This window comes from Oreochromis niloticus, linkage group LG23 (genome assembly GCF_001858045.2).
Source record: "Oreochromis niloticus isolate F11D_XX linkage group LG23, O_niloticus_UMD_NMBU, whole genome shotgun sequence".
In the NCBI taxonomy this organism is placed as follows: Eukaryota; Metazoa; Chordata; class Actinopteri; order Cichliformes; family Cichlidae; genus Oreochromis; species Oreochromis niloticus.
In genome coordinates this window covers 42799004-42825263 of record NC_031986.2, presented here as the reverse complement: position 1 = coordinate 42825263, position 26260 = coordinate 42799004, and the positions used below count along the sequence as shown (strand labels likewise).

Sequence of the window (26260 nt, the reverse complement as noted above, 5' to 3'; positions counted from 1 at the left end):
GGAATCGTTAAAATCTTATCAATACCCATCCCTGGTAACTAATGTATAGTGGCTGTGCAGAAACACTGCTGAGTCTGGTTCTATCTTGAACATGGAAGGACACTTTCATTAGAGTTTTGTAAACTTTATAATATATTGTATTATTTAATTTAGTTAAATCTGTTACTGTTATTATCTTGGAGCAACTGTAACCACATAATTTCCTTAGGGATTAATAAGTGTTCTGATTCTGATTAAAATAATAAAACAAACTGTGATTTTTCCATATGTTCAATCGCAGGCACAAAGGTTCCAAGGACATCTTTGAGGCTGACTCTAATGTGTATAAAAATACCATACCAGCAACCAGCAGGGGGAGATAATATATTTAAATCCACTGAGTCGGTAGTGAGCTGAAGTACAAGCCAACATGAAAATAATCAGGGAAAGCATTTAAACAGACATTATTAACATATATATGTATGTATATGTATATATACATACATATACATACATATATATATATATATGTACATGCACGTATATATACATACACATATATATATATATATATATATATATATATATACACACACACTATTAACAACATCCATTCTCTTCCGCTTATCCTGTTAGGGTCCCTTGGGGGAGGGCTGGAGCCTATCCCAGCTATCTTAGGGCAACTATTTGCACTCACATTCACAGCTATGGGCAATTCAGAGTTTCCATTTAACCTATCCCCACTAACTGCATGTCGCAGCACCCACACAAACACAGGGAGACCATGCAAACTCCACACAGAAAGATCCTGGCCTGTTGGTGGAATTTAACTCAGGACCAGTGCAACAGTGCTAACCACCACGCCACGTTGGCATGGTATTAACAACAACATATTAAACAAAAACTTTAGCTTACTGATTTAAAACAGCATCCAGAGCATGTTTGAATCTACCTGTGTTACCACTGTATTGTAATTAATATAAGTAACTGTACAAGTGTCAAATATATTCTAAATAAGACTTGACTTGTTGTTTATAGTTGTCCATCACATGATGGACTCGCTTCTTCAGGCAGCCTGTGAATAGCAAGAAAAAAAGAAAGCTCTCAGCATTTTCTTTTTTCTGCATTTCTTTTTTTTAAATGCTAAGTTGGCAAAGGCTGTATGGAAGGGTGGAGCAGCTTAAGACAAACGCATAATTTCAACACTGACCTTACTTGGGTAAGTTTCTTTCTCGTGAGAAACAAACAGAGATATTATTACTTTTGAGGGGTGTTGCAATGAGATTTCATATGCTCTCTTATTTCTATAAAATATACTTGAGAAAGACTGAGTATGTTTATGTTTTATGTAGCAAAAACAGATGCAGCAGAAGGTAAAAATGGCTCCACACTCGACTGCAGCTAATAGAGTCTGTTTATAGTCTAAGGGGAAAAAAAACTAACAAACAAAAAACCCAACATGCAGTGACAGTACAGTAGCGTGACACTAGTATTGCTGATGTCTATCGTAATAACTTAGAATGAAGAAGCCTTCATATTTAACGTGCTTTCCAACAACATTTTACAGACATTTACACAATTTAATTAAATTACATGCACAAGTAGGTCTTGGGCCACTTCAGACCTCGGTGTGTCTACAAGTGACAGCTGGTTAACCAATCATGAGAAAGCCAGATTTACGCTTAAAGAGAACCCCGGCTATTAACACATGTTTGTGCTAAAATATGCACTGTACTTTCAATAACATATATGTGGTATTAAAATACGCCAAATGTTTTCCTTTTAAGCACATTTTATATAAAACCGATTTACCAGTAGGCCGCCATTGTTATTCACTTCTCAATGCACTCTGGGTAGTGACGTCACACGGTTGCACCGCATCGAGTTCACAGTTAGCAGCGCACTGGAAATGGCTTCTGTTCAATCTTTGCAGTTTGAACCAGAGCAATCCGAGAGAGAGACTGAAAATAGTCAACCAGTACTTAGTTTAGATGAAGATGAAAACAATCCGTCACACGAGGACGCAAGAGTGAGGGAAACTACTGGTATCTATGCGGCTACTGCTTGCCAATGGCAACGGTGTCGTGCCAAATTATATATCCCTGACAGAATTTGTTTCCCCTGCGTTGGGACCTTGGCAGAACATCGGACGGGATTATTTAAATAAACCAATGACATTTTGACTGATTATTATTTGTATCCTTCTGTAACTGTACTAAGCTAAAACCTCCAAAATTTCAGGAGCAATAAGTCTTTGGACAAGGGGAACAGGATCAGCCTGATATTATTTGTATCCCACTGTAACTTTACTGTATAAAGAGCTAACATCTCCAAAATTTCTGGAGTAGTTAGTCATTATAAGAAGTGTTTATGAACTAAAAATCATGAACGTGGGATACTGTTAGTCCATGATTTCGAAAGGCTAGTGTATGCTCCCGACGCAGGGGATATGCGATACCATGGATAGCTGCTGCCATAATTGAGCTCTTTACAACAATCGCTCTCAGTCGCCATTGCCATTGGCAAGTAGTAACCGCATAGACACCAGTAGTTTTAGTACTGGTTGACTATTTTCATTCTCTCTCTCGGATTGCTCTGGTTCAAACTGGAAAGATTGAACAGAAGCCATTTCCAGTGCGCTGCTAACTGTGAACTCGATGCGGTGTAACCGTGTGACGTCACTACCCAGAGTGCATTGAGAAGTAAATAACAATGGCGGCCTACTGGTAAATCGGTTTTAAATAAAATGTGCTTTGGCGTATTTTAATACCACATATATGTTATTGAAAGCACAGTGCATATTTTAGCACAAACATGTGTTTATAGCCGGGGTTTCCTTTAAACCGACAGGTTGTGTTGAATGTCTGATTTCCTTCTGAGCAGCTATGATATCCATTTTCTGACTGATCCAGAGGAGGGCATTACACAGCAAGTGCGCAAATGGGTTATGCATAACTTAATGTAATATAATTGAACAGGTTTCTAATATAAAAATAACAGATTTCAAAGTATTTGTATAGTGTTTTTCTAGTCATACTGGCCTCTCAAAGTGCTTTATACCAGCAGCAACATCTAATAATAGGTTCATACAGTACTTTAATCTCTACATTTTTAAGTATTAAAGAGTGTAGAATCACCATTTCATCTGACTTGTATTTCTTTGGACTGTGGGAGGAAACCCACACAAGCACAGGAAGAACACGCACACATAAAGGTCCCAACTAGGAACCTTCCTACTGTGAGGTGATCCTGCAAATCCACGTATTGTCATCAGAGCTCTGGCTATGTGATTACTGTAACAGTATGGTATTACTACGAGAAGCCCTGTTCATGCTAATAACTTATAATGATTCACCGGAAGCAGGATCGATGTGGCAGAGAAAAAAAAAAAAAAAACAGTCCTCTAAGGCTTAGGGCACAAACGGGTTAAGCAGTCATGCAGTTATTTAATATCTTGCAGTATCTTTGTAATACATTTTTAACGAAAGTGCACACATGACACGCAGCAGCGGCCCGTCACGACCGACGCTAGGACAATGCTTCATGGGCTGCCTCTGTCGACCAATACGCCGGGCCCCCGACAGTGAGCAGTGATGCCTGCAACGCCAGCTAAGGTACCGAAATACAACGGGCTAACCCCGCTAGAGCCCTACCTCTCACAAGTACGGCTAGCCGCGAGGCATAATGGCTGGAGCGACGAAGAGGCTGCTACACACCTAGCGCTAGCATTGGAAGGAGATGCACTGCAGGTACTCCTTGACCTAGCCCCGTCAGAGCAGCATGAGCTCCAGGCCCTCACCATAGCACTCGAGAGGCGGTTTGGGCAGCGGCACTCCACTGATCAGACCAGGGAGTAGCTGACCAACCGGAGCCGTCAGACGGGGGAGAGCCTGCGCACCTTTGCAGCGGATGTGTTGCTGTATGCTCGTCGTGGCTACCCAGAGTTCCCAGCAGCAGCCTGTGAGGAGCTTAGCCTGCATGCTTTTCTGCGAGGACTTTTCCCAGAGCGACTACGCCAACACGTCCGCCTGGCCATGCCTCAGACTCTCCGTGAGGCGCTCCGTGAGGCGCTCCGTGAGGCGCTCCGTGAGGCGGAAAGGGCCGAGCTTGTGCTCACCTCGCGACCTAACCAGCGGCTGCCCCCCCCAAACTACCCTCAAATCAGAGCCGCAGACTACGACAGGGAGGGGGAGGTCCCGGAGGTATGCCAGCTGCAGCCCTCAGTGCCCTGGAGGCATCCCCGTCAACCGACCGACCGCTGCTACCAGTGCGATGAGCCTGGTGTGTTTCCTGGAACATCCGGGCCACTTGTGATGGGTTGGTCGCCCATCAACACCCAGCTGACGGCAGTGACGGGGGAGAGAACTGACATGCGGGGGAAGAAACCGTTGCGGATCCGAGTGAAGGATTTGGAGCTGGTGCACGACTTCTGGCTTGCTGACATCCAAGACCAGTGCATCATCGGCCTTGATCTGCTGACCCGCTGGGGGGCCTGCGTTGACACTGCAAAGCTGGCTATCACTCTTGGTACAGAGACTCTGGCCCTCCAGTGTGGTCAAAAGCAGGGAACCAGAGACTGCAGGCAGACGCGGCTGGTTCAGCACACCATCGGCACCGGCTCTGCTCAACCCATCTGTCTGTGCCCACACCAGCTGCCCCTCTCGAAACGGCAGGGAGAGCGGGCCCAGGAGGCACGGGGCGTGGCTACTGCTCGGGCCACAGCCGGCGGAGGGGGATGGCTCTCGTTGACCATGCAGCAGCTGAAGCAGGAGCAGGAGGCTGATGCGACGTTGGTTCAGGTGGGGGCCTGGCTGGAGGTAGCACGACGCCCAGGTTGGACAGGGGTGTCAGGACAGGGGCCCAAAGTGAAGGCCTACTACTCCCAGTACAACAATCTGGAGACCCACGGCGGCCTCCTGTACCGGAGATGGCGGGTCCTCTGACAGGGCAAGGATCTCCTGCAGCTGTTGGTGCCTCGGTCGCTGCGGTCGCAGGTGCTCGAGCTTGTCCACAGCTCGTTGGGGGCCAGCCACTATGGAAATGCTAAAACTCTCCGCCGTCTCAGGGGACAGTTCTACTGGCCTGGTTGTCGACGGGATGTGGAACTTCATGTGCACTGCTGTGACACCTGTACGGCACGGAAGGGCCCCACTCAACGCTCCACTGCCCCCTACAGCGGCATCGGGTGGGGCCCCGATGGAGAGAGTGGGAGGAGACGTCCTAGGGCCTTTCCCCGTCCCCGAGGCAGGGAACCGGCGTGTGTTGGTGGCTGGGGACTGCTCCAGGAGGCTGAGGGAGCGGCCGTGAGTGGTTCGTGAATACACCCGCCAGGCCCAGGTCAGCGCCGCAGTACGACAGAAAAGAGCCTGCGACACCAGGTGCCGAGGGGGAGCTTTCGTGCCTGGCGACAAGGTTTGGGTGTACTGCCCGGTTCGCAAGAGAGGGGTGTCCCCCAGGCTGTGCGGTCACTGGCAAGGGCCGGCGGAAGTCGTGGGGCGGCTGACAGAAGTGGTGAACCAGATCCGCATGCCCGGCCCAGGGCGCGTGGCGGTGTTGCACCTGGACAGGCTCTCACCGTACCGCCCACCCGCTCCAGCAGCCGCTGGGGCAGGGGATGCTGGTGGCACCCCAGGTTCTCATCCGAGTGACTCTTCCCCTGCTGGTCGAGATCGGCCTGCGCGTCGAAGGAAGACACATGGACATTTGCAGGACTTTGTGTTGGGTAATGGGGTTGTCGGGGACGACTGACCCCTTAGGTGGGGGCTATGTAGCGGGCCAGGGCTGTTTGGGGTTTTGTTATTTACAGTTATGTTCTGTTGTCATGTTACCATAGTGACAGGTGACGCCCTCTCTCCGCGACGGTTTGTCCTTCCGGGGGGTGAGAGGGCGCCCTGTGTGTTGTTGTTGCTGTGCTGTTGCCACGCTGAGCAGTTGGCTAGCAGCAGTGTTCTCCAGTAAAAGCAGAACAAACGGCTGTGCTCCCTGGCTAACACGGCGGGAAGCAAGACCGAACAAAACCTCTGTCTCCTCCTTGTCTGAGCTCACCACAATATAGTACTTGTACTTCGGTGCTTTTTTGTTGATTGTGGAAATTAGCTTGTTGGATAAGAATGTCATGGTCCCTGTGTCTGCCCGGCCAGCCCTGCAAGGCTACATGTGTTTTTGTTTTTGTTTTGATCTCTTTTCCCCTCCCTCCTGCTCCTGCATCACCCGGCCGGGGCGGAGCTCACCTCGGGTTCCTGCCTTTGGCATACACACCTGCCGCTAATTACTCACCTGTAGCTCATCACTGTTTCTGGACACTGCTAAACGCAGCAGCTCAGAGCCTCTCGTCGCTGGAATATTGAATTACCACATTAGTGAGAATCCCGGCTTATGGATTCGTGTCCGATATCGTGTACCTTTAGTGATTGCTTCCCTTCCTGTCTTCAGATTCTTGGACCCTTCCTCTTCCCCGCTGTTTGGAAGATTGAGCGTGAGTATGAGCGGAGTGTGAGGAGCGGCTGAGACCCCGCGAGTGTGGAGCACCTGTTCCTTTCCCCACCGACCCGTGGAGCCCTTCCCAAAATCCCTCACTTTGTAAATAGCACTTGGTGTTCAATAAAGTTAAGAACTGTGAACGTGACCCGCTGCCTGCGCCTGAGTCCGACCCGCTAGCCCTGACAAAGAAAGTGGGTCGGACTCAGGGGCGGATCTAGAGAAATTTTCTTAGAGTGGCAAAGAAATCAAATGGGGTGGCAAAATCAAAGCCTTTTTTTTTTCAAACACATATGCAGGTGGTTACATATGGCTATAATGATTCAAATGCAGTAAGTATACACGTTTTTCATATAAATATAGTCTATAACTTAATTATTGTCTGTAGCCCACATAATTAAACACTTTAGTTACATAAAACATGTAAGTTTTGATGTTATGTACTGTATAGCCTGTATAATAAATAAACATATAGCCCAACAAGTATAAAATCCAGAAAGTTGCACAACAACGGGCGGTTCATTTGCAAACACAAGTCTAACTTAAGTTTCACACTGTTTTTTGTTAGAAAACAATCACGTTGTTAGATGCTTAAATTACACAAAATGTCAAAAATCTGCACTGTCATGAACAAAAATTTAAACCTAATTTTTCATGATTTGTTGGATTAACCCACTGAGGTCTGAAATACAACCGGCCACTTTTGACTCCTTTTGAGTTTACGTTTGTATTTCACCGTCAAAATGTTTCTTTTTATTTTTTTCCCCTTTGCCTTGTTTGGTATCATTCTTTTCAGCTCAACTGAATTTAGTTGTTTTTTCACTGACATACTGCATTAGTATTACTGATCTGAAATCACACAAAGAACTTAAAATCCTAGTAGTATTTTTTTACTCTAAAAAAAACCAAAGACATGTTGAGTAAATTTTTATAACTTGAAATGCAAATATAAATTGTACATTTTGTAAACATACAACTATTTATCTAAAAATGAAGCAAATACACCTGCCGTTTTTTTCATTTTGTACAACCTTTTCAAAATATTACTAAAACTAAAATGAGAGAACAATCAGGTTTCGCAATAAGATGCCCCACAAATGATGTGTGCCAGTAAAAAAAAGTTTTTCCACCAAAAGACAGAGGAGAGCAGCACAGGGATAAACCTGCAGGCCTGACAACAGCAGGTGTATCACTCCGCTGGTTTTCTACTTAGTGACAGTGTTTACATTGCAAATGTGCCTTTTGTGACATTCATTAGTGCCCTCACTGACACACAAAACAAAACGACTACACAACTACACAAGACAACACAACACACTAAGTGTACACTCCACACTAAACGTCACAAATCTCCCACATCTAAAAACTCTCTCTCTCTCTCACTCGCTCGGGGAAAGGATCAGTTGACAAAGAGCGAGTGAATTCGACAAAGTCGAACGCTAACGGCAGCTCGATGCCCTTGCTGTCTCGCTGGCGTTACCGTCACTCCCAAAACTTTCCCCTCTTCCTAAACAACCAAATCCCACGTGTTGACTTTTTTTTTTTTAATTGGTCGACATGGTACATTTTTCCACCGATAGGAAACAAGTGGCTTTTTTTCCCCTTTCTTTACTGTTTTCGCGCTGTCCTTAGAAAAAGCTTAAAACACACACACACAAAAACGTGACAACAGTATTTAGAAAAAAGCTTCACTTATATATATCATCATAACTCTGGATTTACTGGCCTGTAATTAAAATCTAAAAACTTTGAAGTCCGAACTTTCAATGTGGGCTGAAATAGAGACTCAGCGTGGCTGCAGCTTGTTGCTGTGTCAGCTTAAATCAGTCATGTGATTTGGAGATGCAGCGTGTCCGTGGACCCCAGGGGGTTAATAACACTCACCTTCCTTCCATTTCCAGAGTGTAACATCCAACCACCCGTGTAAAATCCGAAATTCCCATGGTGTTGTTCAAAATGTGCTCTGGCACAATCATAAGCATCGCTTGCTACTGAAAACAATAAAAAAAGCCAGTGGCGCTATGGGCTGAACCATTTGTTAATGGTGGAGGGGGGGAACACTATGCAATATTTTCAGTTTTAGCATTTATATTCACTGTTGACTGTAACTACGCTCAAAGTGTTAATGCTATCTTATTTTAATAAACAACACTGTCATATGCAAAACTAGGGTGGCACTTGGGGTGGCAAGGGATCATTTTAGGGTGGCACTTGCCACCCCATGCCACCCTTCTATACACGTGCCAAGGGTTAACTGATGGCAAGCACGACCATAGCTGGACTGGCCATCGGGCATTCTGAGCATTTGCTCCCTCGATGAGGGAAGGGGAGGCAGGAGGAGAGACCCGAGGCAGCCGCCGGTCGGAGCGTCAGGTGAACTAAACTTCAGGTAAGAAGTTATGACCTGCAGTCTATCTGGGTCAGATATAAACCAAGTTTAGGTGGAGTTTATTTTCATTATGCTGACTTTTTACAGTCAGTTACAATAACTCGTACTGCGCGCTAGCTAGCATGACGGAGTTTCTATACAGCTGGGCGGGTGCTATGATTTTATTGATAGTGAACTTTATTTTATTCATAAGGTTAGTTAGTAGAGTTGCCAACCGTCCCGTACAAACGGAATCGTCCCGCATTCAGAGAAATTATTACGCGTTTCGTGTTGAGCTGAGAAGGAACACAGTTTGTCCCGTACTTCAGCCAGGATGGAAAAAAGACACAAAGCTGGAGTTATTCTGTGTCTTTGCTGCACAGCTGCATCTTCTTCCCCTCTCATTCTCTCCCCTCTCTCTCCTGTTGCTACTTCAATCATGAAACTGATCAATGATCAGCTGACCAGCTTTTCTCTCTTGTTTGTTTATCGCTCACTTTGCGCCAGAAAGAGGAAACTGCCGGATGTCGCACTAAACAACAGCAGCACGTTTAAGCTTGGTCAGCTGTTGTTAGAATTTATTTAATATTAATTTCTAGTATCAGCTGAGGTTTTCTGGAGCCACAGCTGTAAAAGCTGCTGGTCATGATATCGGTTTGTATATCTGGTGAGAGGGAAACATGCAGATGAAACCAGGAGATGTCCTTACTGAATCATCAGAGCTGAACAGGTGATGGAGAAACAGGTTTACCTTTTAGGTGACATGAATGAGTTGAAGGGAAGTTATGAACTGTTTCTGAGAGACAAATAACACCAGGATCCTTTTCTATGTAGCTGACAGCTGGTAACTGTGCAGGGGCGGGTCTAGCAAAGTTTTGCCAGGGGGCCAGGTAGGGCATTAACAGGGAAAGGGGGGCACAAAGAAATACTTTCTTATTCTCATTTAAAATGTCTGGCTGTTATTAAATAATTATCTGAAGCTTACAACCAAAGTTTTTATCTGACGTAAAATGAATAGAAATCATACATTTACCAACAAGACAGAGTACATCACTGTCACAACAGCGTTTGTTTTCATTCAAAGGCTTTATGGCTTTAATATCTGGGGGGCCGGTCTTTAGTCCAAATGCATCCATAGACTCGAGACACAATGCATTTTTGGGACTTTCAGGTGTATGGACCAATGTTTTATTTTCTGATCAAACCAGAAATCTTTAATGAGCAGCTAGATTAGTCTCGCATTAACTGGCTGAGTTAATGCCAGTTAATGCGACATCGAAGCAGCTAGAATCCACAGCTGTGCATGTTCATGGAGCTTGCATTTTCACCTGCTGGACATCACTACCTGACAAGTTTAACTGTCTTCAGAACACTGCAGAGGCCTTATTGACAGTATTTGGCTCTACATATCTGTGTGAGCAGATTTTCTCTCACATGAGTGTCCTCAGGTAGCCGTCTGAATGCTGGACAGTGGGAGACCTGTGTCTCTGAGTGGGAGACATGAGATCACATTAACATGTGTGTCTCTGTATTAACAAACATACCATATTGGCCCAGTTTATTTTTCTTATTATTGTTGTGAGGAGACCATAAATAGCATTTGTATTTTCTGTTGTACAGTTCATTTGCTGTTATGGAGTTCTTGTTATGAATAAAAAGTGTCTTTTTTTTGTTTCAAAATAGCTGATAACTATTTGCTGATAGCTGCCAACATTTGCAAACAAATATAATTCTATAAAGTGGTTCTATATAATGTGTAACTGTTCATATAGAGCGTTATTAAATTTATTGCTAATGCAATCATATGGCACACTGACTTCTGAGGAAATTTTAAATGGCATTCGCCATCAGAAAGGTTGCCTACCCCTGTTATAAATTGTTCATTGTTTCACAAGTTACTAGGCTAATGACTTTGAATGGCAGCTACTAAACTGCTTACATGTTTGGCACCTTTCTCCCTTAAAACCACGTTCACAGTTATATTGTTGATAGTCTCCTCGCATCTCCCTTCTTCACATGATGTTGCATTACACTGGGCTTTAAGAAAAAGCACACCAATAAAAGGTCACTTATCACTACAAAACTCACACAGGTTCTCGTTTTTCTTTGTACAGATGACAGTTTCTTTTTCCTTGATGACTGATGTAAAATCATTAGTTTTAAGATAAGATTTATTCAGTTTATCAATTTTACTTTGGGAAATTGCTCTGTCACAATTGTTAAACACAAAAATAAAAATAGCTAAATTAAGTGGAATGGTGTATAGATCAGTAAAATAAAGATATAAACAAATATACAATCATATAAAAAACCTAAATGAAATAGATTACAGAATGAATATTTTATAAGGTAAAACTACTATGCTATGCAACAAAAATTGTGATACACTTCTTATCATTCAACTTCCCTCTATTTTTTCCTGAGTTAGTGTACATCTCCGCACACATATCTGTAGAGTGGATATTATTTGATTCATACGGGGTCCTTGAATAGTTACTGATCCACGTGCTGTTATTATCTGTCGTCTGCGCAAGTGAAAAGTAATAACAACAATAGTTAAGACTAACAGTACTTCTCATAAGTAACCATGAAGATCATGATGAAAATGACTGAATAAGAAAATCCTGACTTACCCAGAATTAATGTTGTAATAACATCATAAAATGCTCTCTGAACCTGTAAACACAAGGTGCTACTTCAGTTAAACATTTGCTTTTCTAATCAACTCAAATATAAAACAAAAAGGGGTTACAGCAGTAAAATAAGTGTGTGTTCGTTAAACACAATTAAAAAGTCAGTGTCAGGCTTTTGTAAGTTTCCCTTTTTTTATTCAGGTAAATATTATCATACAATAACTGGATATTCATAACAATACAAGGCACATGTTGTCACCTTCAGCCTTATGTAAGACATTAAGTCCTTTTCCTGTACCACTAAAGTGCTTGCACAGATAACAATCAGTTTATTAAAACAAACAATGAGCAATGGGGAAATAAAATACCCAGGAATACAGTTCTTCCTTCCTTGAATAACTGCTCATGACCTTTATGAGGGAGAAGCGAGAGGTTTGAGCTTTTTTAAAGAGGTTCCTTTTTCAGCCCCTGAAAAAACACACGGTGGCAGAAGGTCATTGTGAAACTGCAAGATTAGGTTGATGATGGGCAGAACTGATGACTCAAGTTTAAATTCTGGCTCCACATGAGGCTGGAATAGATCCTGCTTGGCTAGGCATTTGCAGCAATGTGGTAAAAAAGCTGGACATTATTATTAGTGTGGGACTCATGTAATGGATGGACACAGATGGAAGTATTGTAATAGATTTTGCCCCCCCCCCTCCATAATTTCATGCATTCTTATCATTGTTACGTTATGCATTCAGTTCTTTATTACTATTTCTGACACATACTGTGCTCACTGGCAATCCAGCTAGAATATTCTGGTCAATGATGATTCCCATGGGTGGTGCTCACTGTATCAGGCAGCTTTGGGGTCCTGTGTGTTTTACTGCACAGATAGCCTGCAGAGTGCAGCTACGCTAACTGAAGTGCTTGTGTTTTGTATTTGCAGGTGAGCACAAGTAATGTGATGTATAAACAGAATGATGTTGACGTATGAGAAATGTATTAGAGTAAGGTACTGTCATTAATGGAACACAACGCTGATGTCGGAGTTTGTGATTTACATGATGTACCTGAACTGGTGTTAAACGCAATATCACATGATTAATAAGGGGATCGAGAGGGTAGTCTCCAGGTGCTACAATACTAGTTGGATGAGCATGCGAGTGTGCAGAATATTGTAAGATGAACATTGGTAAGAAAATACTGAGTAAATGAGTACTTTGTTAACACAGGTTCAGTAGTTATGTGAAAAGTTGTCCTGTGTGTTTTTACTGCACAGATAGCGTAGCTGCACTCTGCAGGCTAACTGACGTGCTTGTGTTTTGTATTTGCAGTTGCAAATGAGCAAGTAAAAAGAACGATTCTGAACTCATGCACACCTGGAAGTGTCATTTGTCCAAGTGTGCAACATTAGTCCTGATGAAGAAAAGTGAATGTGCCAACAGCAAACAAAGTTGCTTTATTTTTTTCCCAAAACTGTTTATTAGGTTTGCATATATCCCAGAACATCATAAAACATCAACTGTAAAATTTCACAGTATAAAAAAACACAGTGAAGTTAAAAGAAAACACAACTTTATACATATAAACATCAAAATAAAAATTCAATTCAAAATATCCTATTTTAAAATAAATAGTAAATAAATACATATCAAAATATTCAGATTTGTGCAGCTAAATGACAATTCACACATAACGTTATGTAACATTTACGGTGACATGAATCGTGCCACCTTTCCAGCATTTTCATGAAGTTGTAGAACAATATGTTCAAGATGAAATTCCCTTCTGGAGGAAATACATGTTGTAACAACATTTCAGAGCAATTACAGATCTTTTTAAAGTTTCAGCAAAATTCAAATGTCACATTATGTCACTCCTTGTCACTTTTAGCGCATGATTTGTACTTTTTGCATTTCTGTGGTTAAATGTATAGCTATCTGTAGCTGTCTATGAAGAATAGAAGTTTCTTCTATATTAGGCTGTCAGTGCTGTTTTTGTAGCTTTGTGGGGAAGACTCTATGTCAGAGCTGCTGTAAAAACAAAGAGAGGAGAGGATAAGTATCCAAATCCAACAAACGTCAAAAGAAAAATGAAGGAAACAAAGAGGTGAATCTTTCTCTAACCTGCTTAGCTCATATGCGTCAGCTTTCTTCTTCATTTTTTTCAAGAGCCACATAGCCATAGACACAAACATTGCAGTGCCCCCTGTTGCCACACCAAAGGTAATTGCAGTAACTGGAGCAGGAGCTGTGGAAACATTGTGAAATGTGAATAATGTGGACTTCTGAACTGAAATTTGTCAGTGTCTACATTTACATTTTGTGTACCATTTGATCTGTTGTTGTTCATTTACCTTGACAGGTGGGTTTCTCTCTAGTCCAGTTGCCATGGTGATCACAAGTCAGCAGCTCATGTCCTTCTAATGAGTAGCCTTGGTCACAGGTGAAGGAGCACTGAGAGTTGTAAACTGACTCAGTGCTGGAGCAATTGATGTGGCCGTTTTCAGGAGCCTCAAGCAACAAACATGTAACAGCTGTTGTAAAGGACAGGAAGATATTGCATATAAAAAAAGTGATCTCACCTATGCTCGTAAGGGTCTGAACATGCAAATAAAGTTGTGAACAACAAGTAATCCAGGTAAAATGGGTTCACATATACCTGTGCAGATTGGTGATCTGGAGGTCCATTGGCCTGGATGTGTACACTCCATGCTGTGTGCACCTTGCAGCTCATGTCCTTCATCACATGTAAAATTACAAAGCATGCCAAGTGGATGGGGTGTCTCATGACTAACAAATGAAGACAGAGAAGGGCTGCAGCTTATCTGACCATTTGTTGGGACCTCTGGAGCAGGACATCCTTTTGCTACAAAAGAGAAACAGAAGAAGATCAATAAAATATATCATAGTTAAACAGACTTAAATAAAAGTGCTACAATGAGTAAACACTGTTTGTAATAAATTGTATGTAATTATGGTTTCAGACCTTTGCATGTAGGTATGTTTTTATTCCACTGTCCGTCCTCAGAACACTTGATGGTGTTTGCTCCCTGCAGTTCAAAACCTTCTTCACAGTTGAAGCTGCAGGTGGAGTTTGGTCGCAGTTCAGTCACAGAGTCACTGCACTGCATGATGAGGGGAGCTTCTCTCTCTGGATTCTGGCAAAGGATGGCTAACACAGAAAAATGTGTATTTTATTGAATGTGTCCTCATTGTGTAGAAGATGTGTGGGTTATACTGTTAGTGTTCCTCTTACCTTCACAGTGAGGAATCTGCTGATTCCATGTACCTCCTGATGTGCAGGTCACGCTACTGGCTCCCACTAAATGGTAACCTTGGTCACAACTGAAGCTGCAGGTGTTTTTGTAGCTGAACCTCATATCAGCATCTTCTCCACAGCTGACAAAGCCATTTTTCAAATTTTGCAGAGCAGGGCACTGGACAGCTACAAAAGAGAGAGGCACCAGAAGGAGTTAAAATAAAACTTTTTATTATAATCATCATGCAAATCAAACCCCCAAATAACAAAAACTACACAATGATGAAAGGTAAAAACATGTGGCCGTACCAACACAGAATGGCTGGGATGCATTCCAGTTTCCTGATGATTCACATTGCAGAGATGGAGATCCAGACAGTACATAACCTTCATCACAGGTAAAAATGCAAACCATGCCAACTGGATGTGTTGCCTCATGACTAACAAATGAAGACAGAGAAGGGCTGCAGCTTATCTGACCATGTATTGGGACCTCTGGAGCAGGACATTGTTTTTCTAAAACAAAACAAAAAAAAAGAAGAAGAAAAAATGTTTAGTAACGTTTTAGAACATAATCACACAAACACTGTTAAAAATGTTATGATGAGTAAAAAGTGTTTGCAAATAAATATTGATATAATTATGCTTTCAGACCTTTGCATGTAGGTATGTTTTTATTCCACTGTCCGTCCTCAGAACACTTGATGGTGTTTGCTCCCTGCAGTTCAAAACCTTCTTCACAGCTGAAGCTGCAGGTGGAGTTTGGTCGCAGTTCAGTCACAGAGTCACTGCACTGCATGATGAGGGGAGCTTCTCTCTCTGGATTCTGGCAAAGGATGGCTAACACAGAAAAATGTGTATTTTATTGTAATGTGTCCTCATTATATAGAAGATGTGTGGGTTATACTGTTAGTGTTCCTCTTACCTTCACAGTGAGGAATCTGCTGATTCCATGTACCTCCTGATGTGCAGGTCACTCTACTGGCTCCCACTAAATGGTAACCTTGGTCACAACTGAAGCTGCAGGTGTTTTTGTAGCTGAACCTCATATCAGCATCTTCTCCACAGCTGACAAAGCCATTTTTCAAATTTTGCAGAGCAGGGCACTGGACAGCTACAAAAGAGAGAGGCACCAGAAGGAGTTAAAATAAAACTTTTATTTAGTCATTATGCAAATCAAACCCCCAAATAACACAATCTCCACAATGATGAAAGGTAAAAACATGTGGCCGTACCAACACAGAATGGCTGGGATGCATTCCAGTTTCCTGATGATTCACATTGCAGAGATGGAGATGCAGACAGTACATAACCTTCATCACAGGTAAAAGTACAGGTGGACTGATAGCTGAATGAGCCCAGAGGATCGGAGCATTTCATGGATCCATGTGTAGGCTCTGACATCTTCTCACACTGAATCACTGTAGACAACAGGAGAAAAAACATCAGGCCATGACTCCATCACTGTGTAGTAAATAATATAATTTAAAAAAAAGTAGCAATATTACTAGCTATTAGTACTTAAACTCACAGTCACATGTAGGGGGGTTTTCCGACCATTTTCCTGACCCCGTGCACCTCAGAGGAGTCTGCACACTCAGCTTGTATCCTTCCTCACAGGAATACTGGCACAACGAGTCATAGGAGAAATTGCCATGCTTGTGAGAGCAATTTACATGTCCTTTATCTGGGACAATCACCTCACTTTTGTTACACTGCACAACTGACAACAAATAAAACACACAGTTAGATATCGAATCCTTTACGTGACTTAAAATATGTATTTAAACTACGCTGTCATTTTGTTTTCTTACCTTGGTCACACTTGTCTCCAAAAAACCCTTCAAAGCATTCACATTTGTGGCTGTTGATGGTTTCAACACACTCTCCATGCAAACAGGAGTCATTCTTACAAGCCGCTGGAAAAAAGAGACATGCTTTTAGAAATTTTACCTATTATAGTAAAATAATGTGTCAAATAAATAATCTTAAATTTTTCATCTGCTCTAGTATGTTAGTCCCAAACTGTTGCTCACCTGTGTAGCACAGAGCAGTCTTTGATTTTGCACATCTCTCGTCATTCCACTTGCCTGGTTCTTTATCTCTTTTAATGTACATCTCCACACAGTCCTCACTGATCTTTGAATTTATTTCACTCTCGCCATTGTTCGGTTCTCCTTCTGCCCAGTTGGTTGCTTCTTTTGTCAGAGGCTTGTTGGTTCCTACCCAGGTCCAGACATTATTGATCTTACGGATTCCAATCCAGTAGTAGCCATTTTTCTTGGGCAGCCAGTTGTTAAGATGCTTGATCTCTTCCTGGTTCTGGATGGCCACCATGTCTGTGTAGTGCTCCTGGCACCAGCTTCGTGCATTTTCCCATGTCATTGCGTTGTTTGAATAGAAATAAGACCAGGACTCTACACTAGTCCACGTGCACAGCACTAAGGATAGAGAACAGAGATACAAATTATATGCATATGTGGCAAGAAGGATGAATTTTAAGAATTTCTATTTGGTTGTAAAACTTGCAAGAGTTACACTGATGTTTCTGCTTGCATCAAATGTCAATACCTAAGCAAATAAAGGTGAAATTCATCCATGAAGCAGAGCTCTTATACCCCCAGGTCTTAAGTAGTCCAAAGCAGGAATCCTATGAAAATAAAAGTTAAAATAAACTTACAGCGTACTATCATCATTATATATAAGATAAAAGTGAAATAATGTTCTCTAAAAAGATTGACATTTAAATTAGTATCCCTTCTACTCACCATGTTAACTAATATGCCTGATAGCCTACAGAAGATTGTTGATCCTTCAGCCTCAGTATATTTAAGGATAAAATGATTCTGAGTGTTATCAACTGGGCTGCCTTCTCTTATATAGGACTCCATCCTCCTACAGGAAGTGCGGAGCCTTTCAGAGGAATTCCCCACAATATTTCCCAATGCTGAATTCCACAGAAGGCTTCAGGATCTTTTCCCGTAAGAAAGAAAAAAGACGAAAAGGAAACCTCTATTGTCCGTCATCATCAAAAAAGCATTAACTGAAATTAATTTAAACAAATTCAAATAAATTCAGTCAGTATAAGTATTGATAACTTTATATGCTCCAACTCTGGCTGCGTGCTGTGTTCACAGATTATCTGGTCCTACCGAATCAGTTCATCACACCTGAAATTACAGGTTGAATTCTACCTGAAGGGTATGAATGATGTGGTTGCAGTTAAATCTACTACTACAGGTTGATGTGTTTCAAAGGTTAACACTGTGTAACTATGATAAGCAGTCAGCATTTTGTTTCTAATTTTGACATCTGAAATATCAGTTAATAAAACTGTTGGTTTTCTGTTGTCTTTTGCTGAAATAGAGGAACGGGATGGTTTTCAGTGTGCAAAAGCTTTGCCAAAACAATTTGGATCTGGGTCAACTTCACAGACAGGAAACTTTTAGACCCATAGGAATGGAAACAGTGAGTAGAGCCTTGAGCTTGATGTGGAAAGGGTTTGCATGATTAAAAAACAGGGAAAATATATTCATTAGAGAAAAGGGTCAGGTCTTTGGCTCAGGTTTATAAAAATATTTGTAATCCTTTTCAGGTTAAACAAAGACACCGAAGTTTGTCACGAACAAGTGAGGGACATATTAATAATAATCTATTTATAAATGGGTGGATATTATGAGGTACCAGGGAACGGACTGGGAAAACATCAAATGTTGTTATTTGTGATGTTTTTTTAAATGTATCACAAGTGATGTATTTATTTATGTATTTGTGGTGCACAAAATGATGAACTTTTTGTGCACCACATATAACCCCCCACCACCAATATTTGTAATTGTTGCATGGATACTTGTTTATGCCATTTAGATAAAACAGGAATGAATAATGTGAGGAGAAAATGAACATTATTCATAATGAATAAGTTGTAATAATTCATCTCTCAAAGAGTTAGCTATCATGTTCAGTGTTGGTCAAGTTACTTGAAAAAAGTAATCAGTTACTAATTACTGATTACTTCCCCGAAAAAGTAATCCCGTTACTTTACTGATTACTTATTTTCAAAAGTAATTAATTACTTAGTTACTTAGTTACTTTTTAAAAAGACGATTTACAACCTGAATAGGTGATAAAGCGATAGATCTTTCAGCCCAATTCTACTTTTTCTGCATAATCCATCATACAAAATGTAATCAAATGGAAACGTCTCTTTTTAAAACTTTAAACTTTAAATCTTTTAACTTTATGCATCAAGCAAAAACTTAATTATATGCAACATTCTCTGACTGGAAGAAATTTGTTTAACAATTAAACCTATTTTCTGCACATTCCAGCACATAAAATAAAATATTTTTTTGTATTTACACTCACTCTTTCAAATAGATGCAAGTAAAACACAGCAGAAAATAAATAAAATCAAAGACTAGCGGTCCTGTTGCTCTATTTTCACCTGTAAAGCAAGACTGGGGTAGGCGGAGGTTTACCCTGGTGCAGGTGTGCCGCAGCGGTCAGTGGAAGAATCCGCGAGTTTCTCTGTGAATTTCACATTACGTCGTAGCGCACTCGGTGCTTGCTTGGAAGTTTAGGGGTTTTTTTCGCTGTAAAAAGAAGTTTTCTTCCCACGCACAACGGACACTAATGTTTTTGTCACTTTTTATGGAATCAAACTCAAAATAAGGTCAGTACTTCCACGCTTTGAACGCTGCATGCTCATACTCTCTCCCGCACTTGATAATATTATGATCTGCACACAGCTGTTGTCACGAACGTCGCACACGCTTACGTCACTGTCATGAGACATTCTCGCAAAAAATCACGGTTTTAGTAACGCAGTAACGCAGCGTTCCTACGGGAAAGTAACGGTAATCTAATTACCGTTTTTGCAATAGTAATCCCTTACATTACTCGTTACTTGAAAAAAGTAATCAGATTACAGTAACGCATTACAGGTAACGCGTTACTGCCCATCTCTGATCATGTTAAAAAAGTCAGAGTTATTCGGAATGAATTATCAGACTAGTCCTGCGTGGTTCCTTACTGTTCAGTAATTACTACTTTTGAATATGTCGTATCTCTGTCTATAAATAAGGATGAGTAATATTGTCTTATCTGTCTTTAGTTACTCATTATTGTCACTGCATTTACACTCATTCGTAAACTGAAAAAGAGCATTATTTATCCTTCTGGAATTGAGCCATTGGTAAATTTTGTGTTATCATTTTGGCTGTAGCTTCCTTTCAGCAAGGCTTTCACTCATATACACACATCCCCACACAGACACATGCACACACACTTCGGCAAGTCCTTCTGACTCATTTCATGTGAGATTATAGTAAAGGAATACAGTACAAATGTATGAATCACATCCTGATAATTTATGCAATAGGTCAAATGTGACATTCCTCAGAAATCTTTGTCCATAACATCAGGATATGGTCACACAGGTCATGCGCATATTTCTTTCTTGTGAAGAGTAAATAGAGCTCTGGATTATTTTGGACCTGTTTTGCCATAAAACTGCACTGAATCTCTTAGCAATATTATTTCTGTTCTAGTCAGTGGTAATAATATCTCATACTGAGTCACTAGAAGTAGAATCAATTGTAGCAGAGATATAAAAAAAAAAAAAACTAACAGCCCTGAATAGTCAGCCGTAGTCAGAAGTATTTATCAATATGTTTAAATGAAGTGAATGCATAAGTTCAATGAGGAGAATCTGTATTCACTGATCAGCTTGCATGGGTATTCAGGTATGTTAAATTATGTAAAAAAACCAAAAAAAATCCAATTTCAGTGTTTTAATGATGAAAAGTATAAGTTATTGAAATATGTAGAGCATGTTGTGTGGAAAGAAATATTTTAAAAACATTCAGACATCTGAAAGTGTGTGTATACTGTGGTAGTTTCCTCAGTTTATACTGTCCTTTACTAATAATAAATTACTAATAACTTTGAATTGTTATTCTTTGCCCATTCTAATAGCCATCTGCTCAGCTGTTTGGCATCTTTTTCTCTTACATCCTGGGCAATTATGAAAATCCCCCAAAACAAAGCATGATTAAAACGCTTGTTATTACTACCAAAATAATATTTCCTGTTATTCCTTTTTTCAAATAACAGCCTTATCCTTTTCCAAGCTGCATGCAAACGAATCAAGTTCAGGAGAAGATATGATATTCTTAATAAATCCCAAAGTTGGTAAATTTAATAGTTACAGCAGTTAAAGATGTGACAAATAATTACACAAATATAAATGTTCAATGAAAGTGATATTATGATGATAATATAACAATTTAAAATATTTCAAAATCAACAAAATAAGAACTGGATTTAAAATGGCATAAAATTTTGTATAGGAAATATCAGGCTTTAAAATAATCTTCACCACTTGATGTTAAATTGCTACATTTCCCATCATTCCATTCTCCTCAGTTTCGTCTTGAGTTAGTTTACATCTCTAAAAAAAAAAACCCCCTGTTGGCTCCTTTGTTGCTGATGAATCATTACTGATCCTCGTGCTGTTATTCTCAAACTGTGTCCAAATTTCACTCTTGTGGTTTTTTGGGAGTGGAATCCAGAAATACAGGGAGAAAATGTTTTTTGCAGCAGGACAGAGTCCAGACAGTCATCCTCCTCTTGGGTTCAACATCATGTCTGTGAATCTGGCCTGGCACCACTGTCTGGCCTGGGTCCAGTTCATTGTCTTCTTGGAGTGGTGATGCATCCAGCAGACAGTAGTCTCATCCAAAGAATTACCTGAAAACATTCAGAATAATTCATAGTGTGATGATTAGAACATGTAACAGTGTTGCATGTTCCATGACATCAGTCACGCATTTTGCTAGCATATAATCTAAAACCCAAAGATAATATCAACATCAATAACTGATATTAACCTCATCCTATATTATTAACCTGTCACCTACCCAAGGTGAAAGGTGGATATAATTTCATCCATTATGATGCATATAATCATTAAAAATTACTGATGAGAAAATGTCTCATTTACTCAGATGTTATGTTGTTTGACAGAAGCTGCTGCTGAAGTTAAATCCTTGCTTATCTGATCAACCCAAACATAAGATAAGAAAGTGCAGCAGCAGTAAAAATAATTGTGCGTCCATTCAGTGCATCTAAGGGTCATTGCCACATTTTTGTAAGCTCTCATTTTTACATTCAGGGCGAACTTAGCATAGAATAACTCGATGTTCACAACATGTTGTCATTTTCAGCCTTATGTAAGGTATCTGATCCTTTTCCTGTCCCACGAAAGTGTTTGCACAAATGACACTCAATTAAAACAAACAATGGACAGAATACCCAGAAATATACTTTTTCCTTCCTACCTCTCACTTTTCAATTTTATTCTGCTTTGTCATGTCCTTTATGACGGAAAGGTTGCTGGAGAGACAAAAGGTCCAGGCAGCTTTCAAAAGAGGTTCTTTCTCAACCTCTAAAGAAAATCATGGTGGCAGAAGGTCGTTGCTAAAACTGTGAGAATCGGTCATGCAGAATTGATGAGTCGTAAAAGCAGACTGCTTCAGACCCTGCTTGGCTAAGCATTTCTATCATTGTGGTGACAAAACAATGGAATATTTTTATTAATCATTATAACAAAACATGGAAGTGCCAAAATCAATTTTTTTAAAACAATATTTATTCGTTTTGCATGTACATGAGAACATTTCCAGCATATATGAGATACAAAACATTCATGTTTTAAAGTGTTAGAGTAACTCAGTAAATAAAAATATAGCTTTGTACAAGCAACCACCTGAATAAACATTTAATGCACAATTTTCTTTCAGAAAATAAATACCACATAAATACTAAAAGGAATACATGGGTATGCAGTGAAATGGCAGCTTACGTGTTATATAAGGTTTACAGTAACAGGAATAGCCACATTTTTCCAGCATTTTCATGAAGTTGTAGAACAATATGTTCAATATAAAACTCCCACTGGGAGGAAATACATGTTGAAACAACATTTCGGAGCAATCACAGATCTTCTTACAGTTTACAAAGGGATACAATGATTCAGTGCATGTTTGTAAATAAGCTCTTTTTCTCACATTGGCTTTGCCTGATTAGTGTGTTATACTAGTGCACATAACTCATATGTTTTGCATTAATGTGGTAAAAATTTACAGCATCCATATTTGTTTATTAAGAATATGAGAGATTCCTATATTAGGCTGTCAATGCTGTTTTTGTAGCTCTGTGAGGGAGACTGAGTGCTGCTGTAATAAAAGAGAGAAAATGATCACTGAAATTCAATGAACTTAAAAATAAAGATGATTAAAATGGTGAATCCTTCTCTAACCTGCTCAGGTCGAATTTGGTTACATTCTTCTTCAGTTTTTTCAAGACCCACAAAGCCATAGAGACACCAGATAACAAGGCAGTGCCCCCTGTTGCCACACCAGCAGTAACTGCAGTAATTGGAGCAGGAGCTGTGGAAGGATTGTGAAATGTGAATGTGAAACTTTGAACTGAAATTTGTAAGTTTGTGAATTTTAACTTCTTGTTCCCCTCGTTCTGTTGTTGTTCATTTACCTTGACAGGTGGGTTTCTCTCCAGTCCAGTTGCCATGATTATCACAGGTCAGCAGCTCAGGTCCTTCTAATAAGTAGCCTTGGTCACAGGTGAAGGAGCACTGAGAGTTGTAAACTGACTCAGTGCTGGAGCAATTGATGTGACCGTTTTCAGGAGCCTCAAGCAACGGGCATCGAACAACTGTTGGGAAGGACAGGGAGATATCACATATTTTAAAAAGTGATCTCACCTTAGTGTCATTAAACCACTGCCCGTAAGGGTCTGAACAGAAGAAAATCAATAAAATATATCATAGTTAAACAGACTTAAAATAAAAGTGCTACAATGAGCAAACACTGTTTGTAGTAAATATTGATATAATTATGGTTTCAGACCTTTGCATGTAGGTATGTTTTTATTCCACTGTCCGTCCTCAGAACACTTGATGGTGTTTGCTCCCTGCAGTTCAAAACCTTCTTCACAGCTGAAGCTGCAGGTGGAGTTTGGTCGCAGTTCAGTCACAGAGTCACTGCACTGCATGATGAGGGGAGCTTCTCTCTCTGGATTCTGGCAAAGGATGGCTAACACAGAAAAATGTGTATTTTATTGAATGTGTCCTCATTGTGTAGAAGATGTGTGGGTTATACTGTTAGTGTTCCTCTTACCTTCACAGTGAGGAATCTGCTGATTCCATGTACCTCCTGACGTGCAGGTCACGCTACTGGCTCCCACTAAATGGTAACCTTGGTCACAACTGAAGCTGCAGGTGTTTTTGTAGCTGAACCTCATATCAGCATCTTCTCCACAGCTGACAAAGCCATTTTTCAAATTTTGCAGAGCAGGGCACTGGACAGCTACAAAAGAGAGAGGCACCAGAAGGAGTTAAAATAAAGCTTTTTATTATAATCATCATGCAAATCAAACCCCCAAATAACACAATCTCCACAATGATGAAAGGTAAAAACATGTGGCCGTACCAACACAGAATGGCTGGGATGCATTCCAGTTTCCTGATGATTCACATTGCAGAGATGGAGATGCAGACAGTACATAACCTTCATCACAGGTAAAAGTACAGGTGGACTGATAGCTGAATGAGCCCAGAGGATTGGAGCATTTCATGGATCCATGTGTAGGCTCTGACATCTTCTCACACTGAATCACTGTAGACAACAGGAGAAAAAACATCAGGCCATGACTCCATCACTGTTTAGTAACAACAATCAATAAAATATAGCATCTCAGAATTTTAGTAGCTACTAGTTAATGTCTCATCTCTTCATTTATCTTGTTACTGCAGATTTCCAACTCACATTCACATGAAGGGTGCTTATCTGACCATTTTCCTGAGGCTGTGCACCTCAGAGGAGTCTGCACACTCAGCTTGTATCCTTCCTCACAGGAGTACTGACACAACGAGTCATAGGAGAAATTGCCATGCTTGTGAGAGCAATTTACATGTCCTTTATCTGGGACAATCACCTCACTTTTGTTACACTGCACAACTGACAACAAATAAAACACACAATTAGATATCGAATCCTTTACGTGACTTAAAATATGTATTTAAACTACGCTGTCATTTTGTTTTCTTACCTTGGCCACACTTGTCTCCAAAAAACCCTTCAAAGCATTCACATTTGTGGCTGTTGATGGTTTCAACACACTCTCCATGCAAACAGGAGTCATTCTTACAAGCCGCTGGAAAAAACAGATATGCTTTTATAAGCCTTGCTAATCATAGTAAAATAATATATCAAATAAACTATTTCTAAAAGTTTTATCAGTAGATTACCTTGATAATAATGAACCAGAATAACAAATCTAAGGCAGCTAAAATAAAGCATATAAGCCCCAGACTGTTGCTCACCTGTGTAGCACAGAGCAGTCTTTTTTTTCATACACCTCTCGTCATTCCACGTGCCTGGATTTTGGTCTCGTTTAATGTACATCTCCACACAGTCCTCAGTGACTCCTACACTTTGTCCAGCTTTGCCATTATTTGGTTCTCCTTCTGCCCAGTTCGTCGCTTCTTCTGTCAGAGTTTTGTTGGTTCCTACCCAGGTCCAGACATCATTGATCTTACGGATCCCAATCCAGTAGTAGCCTTTTTTTTTGGGCAGCCAGTTGTTAAGATGCTCGATCTCCTCCCGGTTCTGGATGGCCACCATGTCTGTGTAGTTCTCCTTGCACCATTTACGTGCATCATCCCATTTCATTGATTCGTTTGAGTAGACGTAAGACCAGGACTCAACACTAGTCCACATGCACAGCACTAAGGATACAGAACAGAGATACACATTAGATGCAAATTTTTGCAAAAATGCAAAAAATGTTACGTTTCTATCAGGCTCTAAAACTTGCAGGTGGGACAATGTCTGCATTGCACATACTTGAGCAGATAAAGGCAAACTGGATCCATGCGGCACGGGTCTGAAATAATCCATAGCACAATTTCTAAAAAAAATACGTTAGAAAGATGCATTAACATACATTAATGGCATACTATCAATCACAGGCTATAAGATACAACTGAATAAATCTGCAGTGCAGAGAATGGAATTTAAATTGATCCAACTTCCACTCACCATTTTAAGTGATTCTTTAGCCTTTGACTTCAGTGTAGATAGATATCAAATGATTCTGAGGGTTTTGCGCTGAAGTGCCTGACTTTATACAGATGGTTGGCTTGGTCCAGGTTTCCTGAAAGCTTTCATAACAATTGGGCTTTTCAGTGGAAACTCCACCCCGACTCTTATACTCCTCCACTCTACAAGAGGCTTTTCCTTTTGAGATAAAAAGAAAAGCAAAAGTTAAAAAGAAAAGCAAAAGTTAAAAAGAAAAGAAAATAACAAATGAAATTCTGTTATTTATTAACACAGTTGCTATTTTCATTAGTACTTTCAGTATCATTGTCATAAGCAGAAAACAAGTGTATTTACTTCGGTTTACAAACTATTTTCATGAAGTTACCAGTTACTAGTGTATTACATTTTGTGCTACTTTATATGAGTATTAC

The 26260-nt window shown here is 40.5% G+C and overlaps 1 protein-coding gene across 1 annotated transcript in view; it reads right to left on the bottom strand.

Moving 5' to 3' along the window:
- The window catches only part of selp (selectin P), a 62626-nt gene extending 36641 nt beyond the window's left edge, over positions 1-25985 (bottom strand). Inside the window, exons 1-15 of the mRNA XM_019351179.2 lie at positions 25830-25985; positions 25635-25698; positions 25112-25516; positions 24838-24942; positions 24555-24746; positions 24219-24404; positions 23907-24095; positions 23637-23822; positions 23263-23442; positions 15361-15546; positions 15016-15222; positions 14704-14892; positions 14434-14619; positions 14107-14313; positions 13802-13981 (exon numbers count right to left, since the gene is read on the bottom strand). Of these exons, the coding sequence (XP_019206724.1) occupies positions 13802-13981; positions 14107-14313; positions 14434-14619; positions 14704-14892; positions 15016-15222; positions 15361-15546; positions 23263-23442; positions 23637-23822; positions 23907-24095; positions 24219-24404; positions 24555-24746; positions 24838-24942; positions 25112-25516; positions 25635-25698; positions 25830-25832 (2665 nt within the window). The 5' untranslated portion in view covers positions 25833-25985. The remainder of the gene's footprint in view (positions 1-13801; positions 13982-14106; positions 14314-14433; positions 14620-14703; positions 14893-15015; positions 15223-15360; positions 15547-23262; positions 23443-23636; positions 23823-23906; positions 24096-24218; positions 24405-24554; positions 24747-24837; positions 24943-25111; positions 25517-25634; positions 25699-25829) is intronic.
- Between the last annotated feature and the right edge of the window lie 275 nt (positions 25986-26260).